The sequence below is a fragment of the Cornus florida genome, unplaced genomic scaffold, assembly GCF_030987335.1.
Source record: "Cornus florida cultivar Cherokee Brave unplaced genomic scaffold, ASM3098733v1 CherokeeBrave_3.0.0_Hap2_Chr11, whole genome shotgun sequence".
Lineage (NCBI taxonomy): Eukaryota > Viridiplantae > Streptophyta > Magnoliopsida > Cornales > Cornaceae > Cornus > Cornus florida.
The window spans coordinates 136,468,028-136,491,277 of record NW_026775581.1 but is presented as its reverse complement, the minus strand read 5'-3'; the positions used below and the strand labels follow the sequence as shown (position 1 = coordinate 136,491,277).

Sequence of the window (23,250 nt, the reverse complement as noted above, 5' to 3'; positions counted from 1 at the left end):
TAGAGATAAGAGCAAATTTATCTTGTCATATTACGAGTAATATTCTGTCCGACCTACATTGCTAAATTGTCCGGCAATGCTACGTCATTGCCTCGTTCCTTCCTCTCTCTGTATATTTATCTGTATCTCTCTGTATTTTTTTTCCCTCTTTATTTCTGGCTCTGTCAATCTCTATCTATATCTCTAATCTTTCCACAAAATTAATTTAATGCTCCAAACAATATCAAATCGAATGAATTTGATCTTTTTACTGAAGATACATGATAAGATTAGAAGAGATTGCAAAGAAGAGAGAAGAGACCTAAATCTTAGACTTTGGGAGTTTTGGTTGAAACCTATCAAGACGTCCCCAAATTCCCTAGAAATTTTGAATAATCAAAAAGGAACAGAGTAATCTAAGAATTGGCATCTGACTGTGTATGTGTATATTATAGTATTATTTTTGCCCTAACCTTGCTCTTGTATCTTAGATACAGTTTTATCAGCTTCACAAATACCATCCCTAGAGCGATCTCTTTCAACATGGTTACTGATTTAGAAAATCAAATTTTACCTGAGAATGGTGGGTAATAGAAACCAAAGACAAAATACAAAGACAATAGAGGAGAGAGAATGAAAGAAAGCGGATTCATTTTTTAATTTCTTTAGCCTAAGTGGCTGTGCCACATCCGATTCGGACAAATATATATATATATATATATTCCGGCATTTGTGTCTGAACATCATTATTCTTATCTTATTTTTATCTATCCTGAAAGACTCATAATCTATTCATAAGCACATAGGCCACGTGTATTTTAAAACTCCGAACAAATAGACTCATAATCTATTCATAAGCACGCACATAGAGCACCGGCACAAAGTTTTTTATTGGCATTTGATCTCGAGACATTTTGTTACCAAAAACACTGAATATGGTCGAAGAAATCATTGATGCATGTTGACACCATATCAATCTTCATCACCACCAAATTTTAGACAAATAATTCAATGCATCTTTACCTTGTGCTTGAACTAGTAAAACAACCAATTTTTAATTTCCTTTTTTCTTTTAGTTTCGTTTCCGGAGATTAGTTCTTCTGTAGCTTACAAGGTTCCATCAGAACAAGGACAACATAACAGCAAGTGGAGGACAAAGATAGCAGTTGAACCAAATAATTTAAAATATAGTGCGAGAACAATACACGTACATGTTTAAACTATAAAGTCTAAACATACATTATTAAGCATGGATGAAACCATCATCCAATCACCGCTTAGTTTCAAGTTTAAGCACAATTAAAAGTAAAGTCACACTTCCAATCAATCAAAATCATTCACCTTGCTAACAATGATGAGAAATCCAGACAATCAAGTGAGGTGTTTGTTGTAATGAAACTTTCATTTTGGGTCGGTAAAAAAGCTGTTGATGGATGGCATGATCTCCGGAGCCCTACCGCGAACAAACTTCCGTAGAGAGTGCTCAGCGTACTTCTCCCCTTCTGTATAGTTCTCCAGCACTCCTGCAGCCCTGTGTTCCTTGTTCACCCTTAATTTTGCAAATAGATAAAAATTGTCAGTAATGGCCATTGTTCATCTGAATCATGTGCATTGCACTTCATGCAACCAGCTTCATATTTCTCCTTGCACTAAAAGGAGATTTTTATGTGGGAGAAATGTTATAACAAACAAATTGCTTCGTGAGATTTACCCATTAAGAAAATGACATTGACAATTTTTCACGTAACGCAAATTTATTGAAGAGCTTTCAATGAAACAGTTGCCATGCAAACCAAAAGTTGTAACCTAGTTGTATCTCCTCCACCTCCCAAAGTGAGAGGTAAGGGTTAAATGGGGTTGTAGAAAAATAAACATTGGCTTTGCAATAATAGAATGCTAAGGCACTTGATTTGTGTAAATAGTGGTTAAACAAAGGATGGGAAAAAGGAGTGAGGTTCTGCATTCCAAGTCTTGCAATCGGGGCAAGATTATCCAATAGAGTTAGAATTCTATCCCACACCACCCAATAAACATAAGATAAATAAGAAAGAACCCAAATCTAGAGCTTTTAAGAGAGAAATTATCCAACAATCTGAAATTTAAATAATGGGAGTATATTAGGGGCCGGGCATACCACATGTAATGACTAATGATTTCCATTTTGACAAAAAACCCATCCCCAAGTTTCATATCTTTTGGTCCGTATCCCGATCATGATTCCCCTACTACCCCAATCGAGAAATACCTATATTTTAAAATAAATTTAGTAATATACTGAAATTTTTTAATACCGCCACAACTAACATCACAAAACCTGCTAGCAACGTCTCATCACTACAATCGTTATACAATGGCACAATACCATTATCTCTAACACCATCAACTCACACCGCAACTGTTACTGCTATTGACATCAACATGTCCTCCATATATCTTTAGTCCCTGTCAACCATGTCATTGTAGTTGTTATCGCAGTTATGCTCACAACATTACCACCACCAACACAACCTGCTGCATCCCAGATAAACCTCCCTCATCCCCTTCACCATCATCAACTAAACACTCCCGCTATCAATATCACCACCACCACCGCAACTCAATCAATGGTACCTACCTCTAGCAACTTACAGAAAGAACAACCACAACATCCATCCACAAGCAATAAAAACTAAATAAATCCACTAGACACCATTTTTTGAACACCTTCAAAAGTCCCATGTCACCAATGAGCTGCCACTACACAAGGAACAGAGACATCTGAAAATTCTGCACAGGAGGGCCAGGAAATATCTAATGAGAATGACAATCTGCGCTGGGGACTGAGTGGTTCTACAAATATAAACAATCATAAAGCTGGCTTTTCAGCAATTGGCAGAGCTTGTGCTTTACAATGTAGATTCTGAGATCAAATGTAAGACCAATTGCATAAACTTTTTTAACTCATATATATATATATATATATATATATATATATATATATATCATGGCTTTTAATTGAAATAGAAGATGAAGAAATTGAATTAGAAAAATGATTTGGAATCCAATTTTGAATTGGTTACAATTTAACTTGAAAACTCCATAGATTTATGGAAACGGTTACTATTTATGAATCTGATAAAAATAAATAAAAAAAAAAAAGGAGATAAAATTAGGGGATATTAAGTTATGAACTTATGGCTTGTTATCCAAGAACTTATTCAAATACTACTGAAAGTAACATAGGAGTATTCAGGGAAAAAAAAAAAAAAAAAGTAACATAGGAGTTTGTCCTAAGGTATTTGACCATTTTTTTTTTTTTTAACTAAATTTTATAATATCCTAATAAATGTTAAACACCTAATTGCCTCAATTTAATGGTACAGAATGGCATATTAAGTAAAGCAACAGATCCTGTCCATAAAGAACAAACACTCGAGATTAAAAAGCAGGTAATCTGTTTCCAAATATATATTCACACACATAAGCATATATATAGATTTAAAAAGAAATAGATAATATGTACATAAATAAATAAGTGAAGGATAAAGAAGGAAAGGAAGAAGATGGACCTGACTTCAGGGTTGATGCAGATGTGGCGCACCAATGAAAATCCGCAAATCCCAATAGCGACTCCTATGGACGCAAACAGAGGATAAACCTACACGTACGCTTACAAACATCAGATCCGAAACTTCTCCGACAAATATATCAGATCGTTATATCACATATATGTCTAACCATATATCTTTGTTACTTCGGACATACATACACTTATATACATATACACATATACACACACACACACATATATATATAGAAAGAGAGAAGTGAAAGATAATCGGAGATCTAGGTAGATTAAATTACGTACCTCGGGTCTCAACCATCGATTGACAGCCATGGGAGCTAAAATCGGAGAAACAGAAAGCACACAGCCAAGGGATTTGACGAGATGAGCTATCGGGATTGAAGATGACCCTACCCACCCTTCACCATTTCTGACGCTTTTATTTTTTTCAGAGGATCACTCTTTGCCATAATTTACAAAATCATCCCTTAACTTTAGAATACTACATTCATCACCCTTCACTAACTTTTGGGTAAACTACATCACCCTTCACTAACTTTGGGTCGGACAAAATTACGTGTAAGTATGAGTGAAAAAATTAGATATACGTAAATGAGAAGAGAAATATTTGTTGTAATAGAAGAGGTAAAACACGGACGGTTTCCAAAAATTTAATTGCGTTGGTTGCATCAGTGATGTGATATTATTAATTGGTTAGATACTTATATGTAGTGATATGATTCACTAAAATAAAGTATTTTTATTTATGTAGTACGATATAATTGATTAATGACATAAATAAAGAAATATTTAAAATGCTTGTATGACATGATATAATTGATTAACCAGAGAAGTCTTTCTTAAAGAAAAATTAGTTGTAATAGAAAATAAGAGAAAAGAGGACAATAAATATATAAAATTAAATTAAATGAAATTTTAAAATAAAAAATTTCTGACTAAGACTATGAAAGTTTTCTGTCATAAGATAAAGAGAAAAGTACAAAAAAATCCCACTGTACTACTGCAAAACTTGTAACTAACTCCCTAAACTATTAAAACTGCATAAAACTCTCTGAACTATACAAATTTGTTACAGATCACTCAATCCAGCGACTGGCCATCCAAAAAAGAGCGCATGAGAATCACGCGATAGACAAATTAAAATTTTTGGACAATAATGCCCTTCCACCATTTGCGACTTCCCCTCCTCCACCTCAACCCTGTTGCCTCTACACCACCGCCACCCATCTCTGCAAACCCATAACCACAACCACCACCCATCACCCCATTCCAAATCCGTAACCAAATAACACATCAAACCCATAACCACCGGTCCACCACCACCACCTTCAACCAAAACCATCATCGCTCTCCACCCAAAACCTCTACAGTTACCATTATGCCCAACCTCATCTGTCGCTGCTCTACCCATGATATTATGAATCATTCGGCGATCGCTTCTTAGCTCGCTTCCGAGTTCTTAACCCGGTTCGATCTGTAAATCTAAGAATCTGTCTCGTCGGATCTCCAAAACCCAGTCATCTCCCTCTTCGCAGAGCTCATCATAGCCACAGTCGAACCAGTTGTCTCCGCTGGATCTGCCGCCGCCCGGATTTGTCTCGCCGGCGCCATCAACATTATCACAGCCATCTTCACTCTCCATCTCCAAGCTCTTCGCTACCGCTACTCCACCGCCGAGCCGAGCTCTTCACTGCCGAATTGGAGTTGTCATTTCTCCCGCCAATCCACTCGCTACCGAGTGCCACGAATCCTCCTCCAGTCGCCTTTCACCGGTTCTCTCAAACTCAGATCATCAGTATATATATAGTTCTCACTACCGATTCAGTCCACTGAGCTCGATTGTGGCCGACGAGTAAGGAGGCTTCGGATAGCGGTCGATGAGCAAAAGAAGCTCGGCTGGCACAGCGGTGGGTGATGGGATTCGAACAGTGACCAAAGCTTCACAGCTTCGGCTCTGATCCTCATGTCAACGTCGGTGAAGCGAGTGGCGACCCAGGAGGAACATGGGCTCGTATGCCTTGTAGCGGAGGATCTCCAGCTCCACCAGCTCGATGGGGCATCAACTCTCTCTCTCTCTCTCCCCCTCCTTATCTGTAGAAAAATGAGGGCCAAAGATAGGCGGCAATGGTTAATTGAGGGTAATGTTGTCTTTTGACTTTTTCGGTACCCTATTGATAGTTCAAGGAGGTTAAATACAACAATTTGTTAGTTTAAGAGGGGTTTTATGTAATTCAAGCAGGTCAGTTGCAAAATCCCAATAGTACAGAACGATTTTTTGCACTTTTCCCTAACATAAATTGATTATCAAATGACCCATCCGATCAACTATATTTTCAGTGTCTAATTGTACATCAAAGTATAAATTTTTTCCGTCATTGAAACTCACATGCCCATGTATCTTAATTCATTTCCTTAAAAATCTGGCATTTTTTCTTTCTCTTTCTAATATCCCATATTATGGTGGCATGCAAACTCAATAATGCAAAAATCACAAAATTCCCATAAACCATCACTCAATAAATTTTATCTGAAAAACAGTTTTTGTGTTTTTATTTTCGGTACAACATGAATTGAGGCCTAGCTGAATGATAATAAGAGAATAGGAAATGTATATATAAATTATATATAATTATTTTTGTTTTGACATATAATTCAGATATTTATGTACTTTATTATCTTTGGCAGGTGAAAAATTACCTAAATTCAAGGGTATAAAATATTATTTGAATCAAGCTGGGTTAAAATTAAATTCATATATAAATTCTGATTCCAGATTTAATCCAAATTTAATGGCTAATACTTCAATTTGAGTGTGCTTTACGCTACTAACTGTAACAACTCAATTCTAATCCAAATACTTATCTGCCACCCACCACTGGCAACACACTGTTTATTAAATATGAGTGGTTGCGTTTAATTTGCACCAGTACTGTTCAATACTCCCAATAGTCAATTCTCTCGAATCCAGTAACGGATTTCCGATGGCGGGCGAATCCAGTAACGGATTTCCGATGGCGGGCCAATCCGTAATTTAGTCCAACAGGAAGGACGTTTTTGTTAAAGAGAACTTTGCAAAACCAACCAAATGACAACAAAATCGGTGGCCCGACATTGAAGCTAAGAAAGAATCAGAGACGGCGTGTGAGGGCTTGAGACACATATATAGAGAGAGAAACAGATATAGAGAGAGAGAGCCACACAAAAGCTTGAGATAGCTCCCGAGCTCAAGCTTTTTATGGCGTCAGCTGCTAGGGCTTTCTTGCTTTCTCGCTTCACCGATCTCTCACTCAAGCCTCTCCTACCATCGCCACCACCTCCCTTTTCCCACCACCTCCTCGTCCGGCCGTCTTTTCCTTCCATCGCCATCAAGAGGCGTCCCTCCGCCGTTGTCGCCTGCCTCGTGTCCGGCGTCGACGGCGGCGGAGTCTCCGACGACTTTGTCTCCACCAGGAAGTCCGGTTTCGATCGAGGATTCTCGGTGATTGCCAATATGCTTAAGAAAATCGAACCCTTGGACAATTCCGTTATTTCCAAGGGGGTTTCTGATTCCGCCAAGGACTCTATGAAGCAGACCATATCAACAATGCTAGGGTTGCTCCCATCGGATCAATTCTCCGTCACGGTTAGGGTTTCGAAATACCCTCTCAATCGCCTCCTCGTATCTTCCATAATCACCGGGTAATCAAATCTGTTGATTCATTATATGCACGTATAGTCATACATATACATATATATGTGTGCGCGCTGTGCTTTATGTACTTGAACTTGACTTTTAATTTGATTGTTATATTATATTAGGTATACACTTTGGAATGCAGAGTATCGGATTTCATTGATGAGGAATTTTGATATGTCGCCAGACAATTCAGAAAAGTCTGATTTGTCAGAGGAGAACGATGTTTTAGAAGTGAAGCTTGAGGAGTGTGAGGGTGGGGGTGGCAATATTGGTCCTGATGGGTGTTTTGAGGATGTGGAAAGAATGAACCTTCGAAGTCTTGGGAATTTATCTCCAGAGGCTCTGAACTACATTCACCAGTTGGAATTGAAGCTATCTACAGCTAAGAAGGTAACAGTTTGTTCTCTTTCTCTTTCTTTCTGTCACACAAATTAATGATGTATTTGGACTAGTTATGAAACTGGATTCCGGGATTATAAATTGGAAAAGGAATTTTGAGAGTGAAAACTCAATTTAAACTTGAAAAGTTCTTTATTTGGTCACAATACTTGCATGATTTTGGAGAAGAAAGGGATTAATTACGTAGATCAAACAGTAATTTACACATTATCAAGGAAGCATTAGATTTCAACAAGCTTTATGTTAGGAAGGTCATTCAAATTTATTTATTTTTTTGATGGATTGATTGAGCATTGACACTCCTGACTGTTTATAGGAACATAATTGATTTGAAGGCTCTCTATTACTGTGTCAAACCAATATATCTTATAGATATAGATGGCATGATTAAAGGCGAGGCTGCTACTTCAGTCAAACTTTGCTGGTTATTAATTAAAAGGGATGCCCTTGCAATTAAATGAAATTTAGTGATGTCTAAAATCATATTTAAATGAGCATTTTGTGATCATTTTTCTGAATGTAACTTTTAACCATGAAGAAGAAGAACCATGAATTTTAAGTTACATTTCTGGTAGGACTAGCTATGATAACAGTTTCAATTTAACTATGCTTTAAACTTGATAAAGAATTACTGGTTAGAAACCTTTGGATGTATACAGCTTTAACTAGTGAGGCATTTCTCTTTGATAATGTGTAAATTGTTCAACAAAACAGAATAAGAAAATTGTGGCCATGTAGGTTTCTTCTAGATCTTCATCCCCTCTTTGTACAGTGGTTAATTAGAAATTAAGTACTTAAACTATTAAGGAGTCACCTGATTAATTAAGGTGACATCTACTCTATTGGGGTGTACCAGAGACCAGGGATCACTTCCTGCCTTAACAAGTTCCACCTGGGGCCCATGTGGCAGAAGGGGGAGGAGGGTTTGATGATTGTGGTTGATTGGGCATGGGTGTACGGGGGAGGGGTTTTGACCTGACAGAAAAAAAATGAATTAATCTTGTTCTTGGTACAATGTCCATATATTATTTTTTTCGAGAAGTCTTGGTACAATGTCCATGTCATATGTGGCCGGGAAGAGTAAGAGGTAATTGAGGATTCAGGCTGACAATTAAAAGAAGGCAGGTTTGTTATTGCAACCTGCAAACCTTATCAACTAATTTGAGAACATGAACATCGACATGAGGTGTCCAGCATGTGCCTGAGCTACAAGCCTGTCGAATTGGTGTCTGCCTCCACTAATGAAGCTGAAATTGGAGTGTCATCTCTGCATCGACATCGAATCTGAAACATGGGCACTTTTATGTGGCTGCTCAGTAGGGTAATTACTTCTTGCTACCACGATAAAACCTGTATATTAAATCAAAGCAGAATTCATTGATGCAGTCCGGTTTGGAATCTGATAATTAAAAGAATTTTTTAACCTGAATAACACATGGATCAAGGCCAAAAACTTATGAAATATGATTTTGAGCAGATTCCTACAAATTTCTGTATTACTGAAATGTCATGATCTTGGCCCAAAGCCAAGATCTGATTATCAGAAAGAGGAGAAATAAAAGGAACTTTGTACATTTGAATTTTTCTCTTTCAAAAGAGCCTTCTTTAGAATAAACATTATGAGATATATTGGATGGCTAATAAGGTTAGTTCATGTTGGCTTAGGTAAATAAGTATACATGTAGATTACAGGCAGCCACATTAATAACAAAAATTTATATAATGTGTTTTATCTTAATTCTTAATTCTTAAATCTTTTTTTTTTTGATAAGTAATATTATATTGAAAGAGCTCAAAAGGGGAGCGGAAACCCAAGAAACACAAGGGCCAAAGGCACCTCAAACCTTCAAAGAGGCCAAAAAAACAAATATCTCCTCTAAAGATCTAGAATCTCTCCTTGAGACTCAACAAAAAAGAATGGAAATAATAGAGAACTTAAGCATAGAAACAGGTTTCTCCTTTCCATTAAAATATCTCCGATTCCTCTCAAGCCAAATGCACCACCAAATATAAAGAGGCGTAGCCCTCCAAGCGTCCCGCACGAGAGCCCCAACAGAAACACCTCTCCAAGCCTCAATCAACCCTTTAGAGGAAAGCGGCATAACCCACTGGACCCCAAATAAACCAAGCATCAAAGCCCAACAGTCTCTGGCCATGCTACAATGAAGAAGAAGGTGATCAACTGTCTCCTCATCACACAAGCACAAATAGCAACGATTGACAACCACCCGATTCCTCCTCTCAAATTATCCTGGGTTAAAATCTTACCCAGAACAGAAGTCCAAGCAAAGAAGGCAACCTTAAAGGGAGCCTTGGAACGCCAAATAGACTTCTAGGGGAAAAGGTCACCATCACCGACCGAAAGGCACCTAAAAAAGGACCTAACCTTAAAACGACCCTGAGAATTCGGATCCCACTACCAACAATCCGAATCCTCAGCTGTGATCACCTGACGATACAAAACTTCCAAAAAACGAGAAACCTCCTCAATCTCCCAGTCCTGAAAGTGTCTTCTAAACTGAACATCCCAAGTCAATCTCTAGTTATCAAGGTGATAACAGTCAACCACCATGGTCTGTTTGTGAGAAGCAATGCCATAAAGCCGAGGAAAAGTAAGAGTAAGGGGAAGCTCCCCACACCAAAGATCCTTCCAAACTCTGACCTCCTATCATCCTTAATCCGAAAACGAATGAACTTGCAGAAAACATCCCACCCCCTCTGAATGAAAGTCCAAACCCCCACCCCCTTAGGTCCACACACCTCAAGAGAGCTCCAACGACCACTATTCTTCCCAAACTTACTCACGATAACTCTCCTCCAAAGCCAATGCCTTTCAATCCCAAACCTCCAAAGCCATTTCCCTAGGAGAGCCTTATTGAAAGGCAACAACCTCCTTAACCCTAAGCCTCTATAACGAATTGGACGGCACACTCGATTCCACCGAACCAAATGATACTTGAACTCCTCCCCCCCCAAACATAGAAAGTTGCGTTGCAATCTCTCAGCAACTGAAGAAGGAATCTGAAAAAGAGAGATAAAATAAGTGGGAAGGCTAGAAAGGGTGCTCTTAATCAGCATGACCCTGCCCCCCTTTGAGAGGTATTGTTTTTTCCACCTTGGCAACCTTCTTTCAAATCTATCCACCACAGGATCCCAGCTCCCCACACATCTTGAAGGGGCTCCCAAAGGCAACCCTAAGTAAGAAATTGGAAAAGAGCCAGTGCGACAGCCAAAAATCTGAGCAAACATCTCATTTGGGACGCATCAGCAAACATCTCAATTCTTAAATCTAAATGAAACAAAGAACTACATGGCTCCTAAAAGTTAACAAAAGTTGGCAAGTCAAACACGAACACGGTACGATTAATTAGCGCGTCAATTTGGGTCGATATGATTATTTTGTGTCGTGTTAGCGTGTCTTGTCAAATATTACCACCCCTTGAATAAAGTTAAGATCCTGGACAGTATAGAAAAACAATTATATCAATACATCATACAAATTTCATAAGAAAAACATAAATGAAGCACAGTAATGAAAACATAAATATAAATTCGCAATTTAGATTTGCAATCTCCCTCTTAATTGCAAACTTCCCTTGTACATAAACCATATGATTAATTCTCCCCTATTTTGTCACAAAATTGACAAAATAAGTAAAGCAAGACTATTCATACCAATTTCATGTAATCTATGCAAATAAATAAAATTTCTCTCTTAAAACACTAAGACAAATATTCATAATTTGGAGAGGAGAGGATTAAGTTTTTGAAGGTATCAAGTGTAACTTAACCAAATAAAATCTTTACGCAATTTTTAACATTATGTAATTTTTTTTATAGAATTTTTTAGTTAATCATTTCAGTCTTTCCAATTTGATTATTTGTCAAATCACAAAACATTTTATGATTAACATGTAAGAATCTACAATTTTTCTTAGAAATTGACCAAACAATATTGTCAATCTAAAAGATTCCATCTAACGATTTTATTCATTTATTAACTGTTAGTAAATTATTCGAAGTCACCAATGGGAATTAGCCCAGATGGTATGACCTCTCCCTCCAAAGTGGAGGTTGAGTGTTCAAGCCTTGGTAGGGGCAATATTGTGGGTGTGCATTTCCTTAACTTTTTCAAAAAGAAAAGTCAACGTCCAAGTGTGGTGTGTGTTCTAAATACCAACATATACAAACACAATCTAATTTGTGTACAAAATTTATGAAATCAATTCTCAAATGTTCAGTGATGCACGAATACAAATTATAAAATTTAAACAAGCTCATATAATGTCTATTCTCATTAATTTCCATGGCGGCTTTCGCCCTTGTGGGTAACCAGCTTTTTCCTTTTACACAAATTTTTTTCTTTATCATTCTTCTTGTACTTCTTCTTCTTTTATGTAACATGTCTAGGTAGTTTTGGATTGATCCCGTCGGTAGCCTTATTGATGATACTTTGCAAACTGTGGTATGATCTTTTGCCATGCATATTCACTTTGATTCTCAAATCTAATATTCACTCATCAAGTTCACATCTCATATTATGAGTACAAATCCCAACGTTTGCTCTGAGCTCTACTGGGTGGTGGTTTCCTGAGCTACTATCTCACTTTAAACCTTCTAATTTGACTAGTCAATTGAGCGGGCTGGCTATTAGAGCTTCCCTAAAGCGCAAGTCTCATATGAACTCATCACTAAAAGATACTAAATAAACAAACTAATCATCAAGATTCTTTTATCAAGACAGACTATTCAATCATCCCCATTCATATGGGATAAAGGCAAGGATGATGATGATTATGAAGAAACTATTCAATCAAATCCTTAATAGATTATGTGTGTCCCATGCGTTAATTCAAAAGCAATTTTATTGTTCAACAATAATCTCTTTCGAAATAAGGCCTGAATTTAAAGAAAAGAAACATGAATAAAATATTAATAAACTAAACTAGTTTCAAATCTTAGGTATTTATGAATTTATAATTTCTTCTGAATGTTGACTTTATCAAATCCGGTAAATAATATCTCCAGGCTGATAGTTTTATATCTCGTGTCTTGGCTTAGTGTTTTTTCAATAAGTCTTAGCATGCCGCTTTTACAGTAGTAACATATAAATGATGCAATCTTGAATCCTAACGGCCTTAGACAGCTTTCTTTCCTGGTGTCCCCATGGATGGGCAAAATGATAGAGCTTGATTGAAATCTATTCGATGAGATTGCGAATTGTAGGGTTCCGCCATCTAGATATTCACTTCAAGTATAGTCTTTAACATGTCCTTCAAATCAACGCCCAGTGGCAAACATGATTAACTTTATTTGATTGGCTCACTGCATTCACTGGGAGCTTAAATGGCTTGCTTTCTTAAATAAAATTCTTCAGCTCACCTGCAACGAGTCAGCCTTAACATCTGAAATTTATGTGTTTCTATTGCACGTTCTCCTAGAATTGGACATGTGTAAGTCAACATTACCGTGATTGTTCAGTATCATGCTACTCTGGTACCTTCCTTGTAGGAATGACAATAAGTTAATAATTTCTCTTTTTAGTGTGTCAACTAGGTAATGTTTGATACTTGCCAACTTTATTTCTCTGATTTTTAAAGGCTGTAGCTGGAGATCTTCGGCTTCAACATGATCTGTATATATGGTGTTGCAGGAACTGAGCACCCAGAAGCAGGAAAATGTACGAATGGAATATGTTAGAGAAAGTAACAATGATTTGTTGGAGTATTTACGGTCATTGGAATCTGATATGGTAATGAGCTTATCATTTTCACACAAAGTGAAAGTGTCTCTGTGTATTTCTTAGCACATGTATTTTGTTTCAACAGGTTACCGAACTATCTAGACCATCATCATTGGAGGTGGAGGAAACTATTCACCAACTCGTTCAAAACATATTGAAAAGATTCTTTAAAGATGATTCTGCCTCTGAGTTTATTGGAGATTCAGCTAAAGGAAGTACAGAGAACTACCAAAATGGTGGTGATGAATTTTGCGATACAATAGGCACGTCAAGGGACTACCTTGCGAAGCTGCTTTTCTGGTTAGTTTCTTATCAAACTTTCTTTATTGTTGATGCTTTTGCTTTTATCCATTCTCAGTTATAGCTAGTACATTAGATAATTTTGAACCAACCCACAATCTCAGCCATTTCTAACAAATATAGACGGAAAATAATTCTTTCAATCTTAGGTCATACCTAATTAAAATATCCGTCAATATCTTCAAGGAATTCCAATGTCACAGCTGTTTCATCCTTAATACTCCATCAATGTCTTTGAGGAATTCCAATTTTACTGCTGTTTCATCCTTAATACTCCATCAATGTCTTTGAGGAATTCCAATTTTACTGCTGTTTAATCATGTTGTTTTTCCTTATATATCAAATCATTTTTCATCTGGACTGCAAAATTAAGATTCCTTTTTGGTAACAGGTGTATGTTATTGGGTCATCACTTAAGAGGCTTGGAGAACAGATTGCATCTAACTTGTGCTGTTGGCTTGCTGTAAGTGAAAAGAGTAGAAAAGGACATGTATATTCTTTCCTTTTTTTTTTTTTTTTTTGTTGAATAAAGGTTCTTATCAATTTTCTTTTTGTCTATATTATTTAATTTATCAAGGGAAACCTTATGTGTCATTATCACGATTTGTTTTTCGCTTTTCATTGAATTATTCTTCCATCTAGTGAATATCTACAGGGTATGGTGTGAATACAAGACAGAACTCCTCTCCCTTCTATTGTGGTGGTAACTAATACAAGGATACTAGGGTAAAAAATAGTAATGCATAGCCCCATAGGCATCTTTTTTAGAGTAAAAGGTCCTTCTAGTTAACCCTGCCAACCGGGTATAGTTAAAGTGACTGCTTGAACTTGATTTTGCAAGATGGTCTTTGCATGGTCGCTTTCCTTGTCCACATGAAGGGCTTGCAGCTTCCATAATTACTGTAGCAGTTCGACCTTGTAAAGAAATCTCTAGTTGGAAAATCTTAGTTGTATAAACCGAGCTTATAAGAAATAATAGTAAACTTGCTAGGTTCTGTTTATCGTGGTATTGCAAATTGATTCGAATTGATGAATCAATTTGTGCATGGTGCCATTGCTTTCCTGCTAGAGTTTTAAGGATTTTGATGTACTTTTCATCTTCTTTCCCACTCTAGTCTCGGATGGATAGTTGTAACAAGTGGGTGCTTGTCCATTTACCTAATAACTTGAACGGTTGGGTAGTGCTGTATACCCACCCATTTATACCCAATCACTTTTTCATTCGGATTCGATGTAGGACAAATGACTTTTGTTACATTCTCAACCACCCAAACCCGCAATGCTCTCGTTTCGGATCGGGCCAGCCGCCATCCTCCCTACCCAGACGGCAAACCCGGACGCCATCCGAGTCGGGTGCTTGGGTCCATTTATCCAAAAGCTGCTGGATAGTGATGCATACCCACCCATTATACCCAATCACTTTCCCATCCGGATCCGATGTGGGATAAATGACCCTTGTTACAGTTGTCTTCTAAGTTGGCTACCTTATAGGAGGAAACAATTCGGAACCCTTTAAGATGGGGGTCAATAAATTGGCTCACTATTATCTCTTTCTCGGATAGGTCGAGTGCGCCTTTTATGTGTTATTGATGAAGAGCAGTTATGTTTTGTTTGGTTAGTGTGAAATATTATTTTCCATTGATGGAATAATCTGGTGTCGGTTGTCATGTTTTGCTAGTTTTGGGTAATAATAGATAAAACAGTGAATGGATCGCCCATATTACCATACATGAAACAATTAATGGATCGTCAAATGGAGCTTATGTTAGTTTGATGACAAGGAAAATATGTTAATTGCACATTGCATTGCTGTGCCCTCATGAAAAGGAAAGTATGGGTTAAAAATAGGGTATTTATTGTGGTCAGTCTCATTTTCATTCACTGTCAGAATCCATTACTGATGGTGGTCAAAAAGCTTAATAATGTCGTCATTGCACTTCACAGCCCCTCACCAATGGCCTTTTTCTTTTTTTTTTTTTCTGCAATTTTTATAGAACAAAACTGATGCTCAGAACAAGAGGGATATATTACAATGGAGAGATACGTCTTCTGCATTAGACGGAGTGGGACTGGAGACAAACCTAAGGTGCTTACCAGAACCTCCAATGGCTTCCGTTTTCCACTACAAGGCAGCAAATTTTGCAATCATTTACTACATTGCATTATCGATAACACAAATCGTTCCCAACCCAGCTAAAGCGTTGAAAATCCAAAGGAAAAAAGTTAGTAGAAGGTAGCCTAAGCGAATGCTAAAGTCACATCTAAACCTTAAAAATAAAATAAAAATAAAGGGAAAAAAAAATTTGGGGCTAAAATATGGTATTTTTTAAATAATAATAAAAAAAAGGTAGTTAGTAGAAGGCAGCCTAAGCGAACGCTAAAGTCACATCTACACCTTAAAAATAAAATAAAATAAAAATATTAATAAAGGGGGACAAAAATATGGTATTAAAAATAAAAATAAAATTAAAATTAAATAAAGGAAAAAAAAAAGGGGGGGCTAAAAAATGGTATGGTACTTTTGCACACAGAAAAGTATCAATGCTAGCCTAATGCAATGAGATGCGAAGATGGGTTATTTTCTCTACTTCATTAGCTGGAGTGAAACTTTTAACTTTTTATTTAAAAAAAAAAAAATTAAAAAATTAATAGGATTTTTTTATTTTATATATTTTTTACTCAATATGATTTAATAGACTTTAAGGACAAGCAAAATCGCATTCGGCTCAACTCAACAAAGTCATGTCCCTGGTTTAAGCCATTCAGCTACTGTTATATATATACATCCACCGTGGACTTCCTAAAATACAAGTTTTCCGCTAACATGATGTTGCATGATGTTGCATCTTTATGAGTTAATGACCAGCTATGTAAAACGCTAAACACGCTATAAACTAACGAAACTTCACAAGGGAAATGGAAAATAAAACAATCTACTGACAAAAGAACAAAACTTCAGAACAAAAATGGCAAATAAAAGTGGCAGGAAGAGAAAAAAACCAAAACAAAACAAAACAGAGTATTCATTTGAACTCAGATCTTTTCATATACGGGGTTGTGAAGAGTTTAGGGAAGATCTTTTCATATACGGGGTTGTGAAGAGTTCAGGGAAATCTGGCACCGGCCTATCCTGCTGGCGTGAAGGAAATAACATGGAGAAGAGGAAGTTCAATAGCCAATAGCCAATAAGAATATTTGAACATAAAGACGCTCAAGTTAAAATCAGTGCTTTTATAAGATTTTCAGATGATGCCCATTAGAGTTTACTTACCCTGCAAATGCCGTCATAAACATGTAGGTGATATTTTGGATCCAATTTTCAGTGTCAACACTGAAATTAATTGCTTCTTACCTTCAGATGCAACGATTTCATCTACTTTAACTTTTTCCGATATCCAGCAAAATGGAGTCTATAGTACATTCAATCTTACTTGGTAGTAAAGAAAAAGGTCATGTACAGCAAGCTGACAATTGGCTGAGATAGCAAATAAGCATAGGAGAGAAAATCGAATATGTCATACCATATAGCTCAGTAAGCTCACTGGCTATTGATAGGCTGACAACAAATATCATTACAGGAAAGAAAAATAACCTGGTGAGAAAGTTTCACATTCAACTGATTAATTTGCCGTCAAATTCTATTCATAAGGTCTGGACTCCGGACCCTTGGAAATGCTTTGTTTATTGGATCCAAAATCTGCTCCATTTAACACTACGACCCGATTCATATGGGAGCAAGGCAATGATGATGACGACGTTGGTAATGATGACAGAGATAACAGAAATAACTCTGCAATTAAAACAAGGAGTTGTTGAGAAAAATAACCTCTTTTCGGCAGATGCCAACAAGCTGCCTTGATATCCATCAGTAGGCTTCTAGCACATTTAACAACATTTATCCCGATACAGTGCCTAGGAAAACTGATATGAGACAGACAGCTTACATTATATTAAGCCATGAAGCAACAATATCACCTTATTACCTAAAAATGCCTCTAAGGCTGAAAGTAACAGATGATAAAGATAGATATACTAATCAACTGGCACAGTATAGTGCAAAATGGAAATAAAAATATACTAATCGACTGCCACAGGATAGTGCAAAATGAAAATATACTCAGGATAATGAAAAATGGAAATAAAAAACAATTCGTGTTTCCCTTTTAATGTGTCAACTCTCCCAGGAATAATTTAGGTGCCAGACACAAACCACTAACACAATAGAGTGATACATCCAAGCTGCTCATGAAATCAGTGACCATGGCAGAGGCAATGAGATTTTACACAATCACAACATCAGATGCCGTAGTGTTATTACCTGCTTCATTGAAGAATTTGATTTCATGATTGATCATTAAAGCTCATTTTAACCATTGAACCAATCTTCCAACCTTCAGCAATCAAACCACCAATCAACAGATTTTGTGACATGTCAACAAACTCCTCTAATTAATGACTTCTTTTCAAACACAATTATTCAATCTATGCTACAATTATAAGAAAAATATACCTAATCTCATATTCCTAATCTCTATAAACAACAAACCAGTAAAGACAATAAAAGAAGTGCTCTTCAGATTCCTATGTGTCAAGAGCACAACAATTTTCAAATAAATACTTCAAAAACGAACTTTTAAAAATAAAGGGAGCAGAGACAAAACTCTATAGAACGGCCGAAACAAAAAACAGTGGAAAGTTAACTTCTCCTGCAAAACTGTCACAAGAGAACAATCGATGAAACAGCATAGAGTATTCAAAGTTTAAAACATGTAAACCTTGGACCCAGAAACCATATAAACCACCACTAAATGGGTGCAAAACTGAATGAATAAAAAAATGTAAACCTTCTACACAAACAATGTCAGAAATTCCAAGTTGTCCAATATTTGAATCCCTCGCTAAAATAAAGTTCCTGTGAGTAGGACATCATTCAAAACCTCATGGGAAACAAGCAATCAGCATAAAACATGTACGTAGCTCCCGTTTGACTACATGGGAAATGAGAACGAAAAATGAAAAATCAACACATTCTACAGAATTCACACGTAAAGACTAGTGTATTCGCCAACAGAGAGGGAAAATAATAAAGAATGAAACAAAAACGCAAATAGAAACAGAAACCATCTAAATCACAAAGGCACCATAAAAATCATGGAGATCACAGGCTCCTTACCCAAATGTAATCATGCACATCTTTCATGCATAAAGTTTTGAGTTCAACCCCTCGCTTTGTATCCCGCCAGGCAGACTTCCTACTTTACATGTGTGCGCCATCTTAGTAGAGCCACAAATAAACAGGAAAAACATCATGTGAATACTAGTTGACAAATAACTTACATAAGCAAACGAAAAATATGTATTGAGATGTGAACAAGATGGGTAGATGATCGAACATGTTAACAGGAAGTACTGGATAATTTCAAACTCACCAACTTAGCATTGGACGAGGAGAGTAGAAGAATCACTAGTTTAGTAGTACCATAAAGAACTTTTCGTTCTCAGGACGTGAATTTGCACTTTAATATGGACACTTCAATGAATTCCAAAGACATACTAATGCAGCTACTTTTGATTTTGTATATGTTTTGTGGATTGAAAATGAAAGAAAACTGAAGTGGTTTTGGTATGTAGAGTGTCTGAAAATGAACTATTCAGATTCCAATGATTTTGTTGGTAGTCTGGGTAAACATACTTGTAAGTATCCAAAGGTTGATGGATGCAAGTGACACACATTCAAATTGGAACTTAATATTGGAAAGACACTTCGCTTAACAAAAAGCATTACATGCAAAACATGGAGGAACAGAGTAAACCTGTGCAAATAATGTTTCAACTCAAAGTGGTTTCTACCTGATGTCTAGTCCCATTAGAGAACATTAAAACTATATAAATACATATCTGGTATAATGCATAATTAAAGAATAACACAAGAAACAAATATGAAGTTCACGGGGAATAAGCATGGAGCAATGAAGTATGCCTCCAAAAAGGAACAAGTAAATAAGTCATATAATTTTTAATTAAAATTTAACTAGCAGCTTACAAAAAGTGGTGTAATCACCTACATTGCAAGAACTTGATAAATGATCCAAGTATCTGTAAAATCAAATACCATGACTATTACATTTACAGTATAGTACAAAGTAATTTTAAGCTCAAAATCATGAAAGGAAACTGGAAGAATAAAAAAATAAAACCAAAAAATAGAAATATATCGCTCTTGATTTATAATAAAAAAAACAAGAATTGTATTCACATTACAACTAACGTCTAAATGTGCAGAACACCACCCAAACTCATTGAAGGTCCATTTACATTCATGAGATGCCTCAAATCCTGTCATTACACTCACATCATCCTCAATGATAATCAGAGACCTAATAATAATGAAACATGAATGACAAACCAGACAGTGATAAGATACCCCATATATTTGATATTTCAGAGAACAAAAGGAAGCTCCTTTCTAAGGCCTTGTACTCATGCAGAAAGATCGACCCAGTGTCACCCCTCCATTGAAACCTACAGCCCCAATAGCAGGATCATCATACTGCTTCCTACAGCCCGGACATCTCCCATCTGCCTCCAGAATCCTTTTGTGACAGAAAAGGCAAAGCCGGAATCCGCAAGAACATGGGAGAAAACTCGAGTCTGTGAGATCCAAATCCTCAAAGCATATAGGGCATGAAGAAGGTTGAGACATGAGACTTTCCCACACCCAAGTGACACGGCCAGAAAACTGCTCTGACTTTATGTTTAAACTGTTCTTCTTTGACAAGTTGGGCAAACTCTGAGGACGGAAAGCATCATCTGGCCGCCAAGCTCGGCAATTGGCCGGAGCCCTAGAAACCATATCCTTGCTCTCTGTTTTCACTAGATTGGCTCCAGAGTCATTTTTAGCTAATTCAGGAACAGATGGTCCCATCTTGTTTTCAATTTTGGGCGGAGGATCCAAATTTGGATTGTGCATATTTTCATCCGCAGTTAGAGCATCTGCTACAGCCTCCCAATTGTCCAGGCATCCATCATCCTCCTCTGTTTCACTTACACTCCCAGAACAACAGCCACTGCTGGCACTGCTGCAGCTGCTCCCAGGCAGATCCTTCATTGAATCATTTTGACTCATACTGCTGCCAAATGGGCTGCTCATCAGGGACTCCAAATCGCTCTCATGAACACTCGACCTCTCAATGTCCATCCCTCCAGACCTTGTTTCTGAACTCTCTGTTGATCTGTTCCCCTCATCAGCTATCTGCAAAGATGAGAGAGGAGATCCGCCCCTCCCAATTGTATCCACCTTGCATCCCTTGTTCTTGACTGCATTACAATCCCAAATAAGTTATTTTGAAAATAAACTTCATAGAGGTAAAGAAAAAATAAAGTTCAGAGCTAATTTTAATCAGTTACCGAGAAACAGCTTCAAGATAAAGCAAAAGGTTCTTTCTTCTTCTTCTTCTTCATTCTTTATAATTCACACTTTCTGGCTTTTGCAGGGAATCAAATCACTTAACTACACTCAACTTCTTTCATTCCACATACAATTGTTCAGTAAAAGTAATAGAAAAAAAGATGGCCCTATATATATATATATATATATATATATATATATCGACTGATAAATAACCCTATTGGTGGCTGATAGGCAAAATAAGGAATCCTATAATTCAGACCCCTGTGCTTTTCAACAGAAAGCAAAAGGTTGGCAAAAAAACAAAGCAGATCCACAACTATAAGCCACTTTAGATTCAGAACCAATTTATTTCCTTTCATACATCCCAACAACCAAAATATTTTAGAATAATGAGCCAAGAAATTTAAATTCTACAGCGATGAATACTTATTTCTATATTAAATAAAAGAAAAAAGAAAGAATTTAATGTCTTTCAATTGTTTTGCTTAGAACTTCAAATAAATAAAGACAAATTGCTGTCTCAGCAAAATTATCTGATGATTCCATTTTCTTGGGTCCATGATCCAAAATTATATACAAATAAAAAATCTATAAATAAGAAATCTTCCAGCATTGTCCTCTACTACATACCCTGAGAAAGCCATTGTTCACGCCGAACATCGAGCTTGCGCTGCTTCAGTTTCGCTAATCTGTTCGTCTAAACAACAAGAACCAAGAAAACAAAAAATTTAATGATACACGTTGTGTGTGTATAATATATATATGTGTGTGTGTGTGTGTGCGCGCGCGCGCGCGAGCGCGTAGATAGAGAGATAGAGATGTGTACCCTCTTTTTCTTCCCCAGGTCATCGGGGAAACCATTCCCAGGAACAGAAGCGTTCGAGATCGAATCAGAACCCATAGCTTCTTCTTCCTCTAGAACTCTTGCGAATTGACAGTCAGATTAGCAAAACCCTAGATTTTGAGCAATGTAGAATCAAAACTCGATAGAGTCTGTCGGTTCGGAGAGGGAGAATAATGAGAGACCCTGGTTTGCGCTCGAGACTCGGCTTCTTGCACGGCTAGAAATTTAATCCATCGTTCACATTATTTATACAGCATTCAAGTTACTGTAATGCCCTTAGTATTTAATTTTTTTTACGAAATAGTACAGTTTGTGCTGCTCTATGACAGTGTGACAGTTGCTATGTCTAATTAATAAAAACAATTTCTTTACCTAAAAAATATGTTGGTTTTACATTCAAAAAATGTTAATGGTTTTTATTTAAGATGTTGAAAATCAATTGTTTTTATAAAATTACCTCAATCAATATTGACAATTGAGGGTGAAATTCACGCGGTCTGCAAGGAAGAGAGGAAAAGATCGATGAATCTTGACGGCACCAGTGTGGTGCCTGCCAAGAACTCTCCGACGGTCAAGTTAGTCACCGGAGGTCTAAAAAGAAGGCAGGAATTTAATAATAGTTTTTTCGTGGTACTTTATTCCCGAGTCGTCGTCCTATTTATCGTCGCTTCCCTGGAATTTCATTATCCTCATCCATGGGACTTATCCCATAGAAATTTTATCCTTGAAAACATGGAAATTTTATCCTGAAAAAGATTTGTCATCATTCTTATCCATGGAAATTGTTACCTCTAATAATATTATCGTTGATCACGCTTGTCAACACTTGGTTGCTTATTTTTCCCTATCAATTAGCATACATGCATATGATTTGAAGTTTTTATCGAAAAATATATTTTATAGTGTTTTATTTACAATTTTGAATATAAATTATATTCTGGAGGTTTTTTTTTATTTTTTTATTTTTTATTCTCCACAATTCCAGTTTCAAACTAATAAGATCTAATGAACTTATTAGAATTTCATTCTCAATGTTATTTGTGTTATTGAACATTTTCGCAACTTCTAATACCCCCCTTTTTATCCAATATTTTAAGTCAACTTTACTGTTATTAAACACACTAATAATTCTGCATTTTCATTTTCTTTTTTTTCTTTTTTTCCCATTTTTTACATAATAGCCCAAATACCTTCTTGGAAAAACCAGAAAGTAAAAAAATAAACCTCTAAACTGATTTTCCGTTCATCTGTTATTCTCTTCAATTATAAGGGTATATTAGTAATAACATTGATTCATACAGCCATGACTTTAAACCTAGCATGCCCAACGTGG

The 23,250-nt window shown here is 36.6% G+C and overlaps 3 protein-coding genes across 3 annotated transcripts; 1 reads left to right on the top strand and 2 right to left on the bottom strand.

The window, feature by feature from the left end:
- Positions 1–1,139: 1,139 nt before the first annotated feature.
- On the bottom strand, positions 1,140–3,982 carry LOC132283723 (uncharacterized). The gene is made up of 3 exons (XM_059785733.1): positions 3,827–3,982; positions 3,528–3,616; positions 1,140–1,528 (listed from the first exon to the last, which is right to left on the bottom strand). Exons 1-3 carry the CDS (start codon positions 3,854–3,856, stop codon positions 1,381–1,383), a joined length of 267 nt encoding a protein of 88 aa, XP_059641716.1. The 5' UTR covers positions 3,857–3,982; the 3' UTR covers positions 1,140–1,380.
- Positions 3,983–6,648: 2,666 nt separating this feature from the next.
- LOC132282552 (uncharacterized) lies at positions 6,649–14,256 on the top strand. The gene is made up of 5 exons (XM_059784272.1): positions 6,649–7,222; positions 7,343–7,610; positions 13,273–13,371; positions 13,448–13,662; positions 14,054–14,256. Exons 1-5 carry the CDS (start codon positions 6,780–6,782, stop codon positions 14,127–14,129), a joined length of 1,101 nt encoding a protein of 366 aa, XP_059640255.1. The 5' UTR covers positions 6,649–6,779; the 3' UTR covers positions 14,130–14,256.
- A 5,610-nt stretch (positions 14,257–19,866) lies between these two features.
- LOC132284757 (uncharacterized) lies at positions 19,867–22,123 on the bottom strand. The gene is made up of 3 exons (XM_059786884.1): positions 21,900–22,123; positions 21,704–21,770; positions 19,867–20,979 (listed from the first exon to the last, which is right to left on the bottom strand). The coding sequence occupies exons 1-3, from the start codon at positions 21,972–21,974 to the stop codon at positions 20,129–20,131; spliced, it is 993 nt and encodes a 330-aa protein (XP_059642867.1). The 5' UTR covers positions 21,975–22,123; the 3' UTR covers positions 19,867–20,128.
- Positions 22,124–23,250: the final 1,127 nt, after the last annotated feature.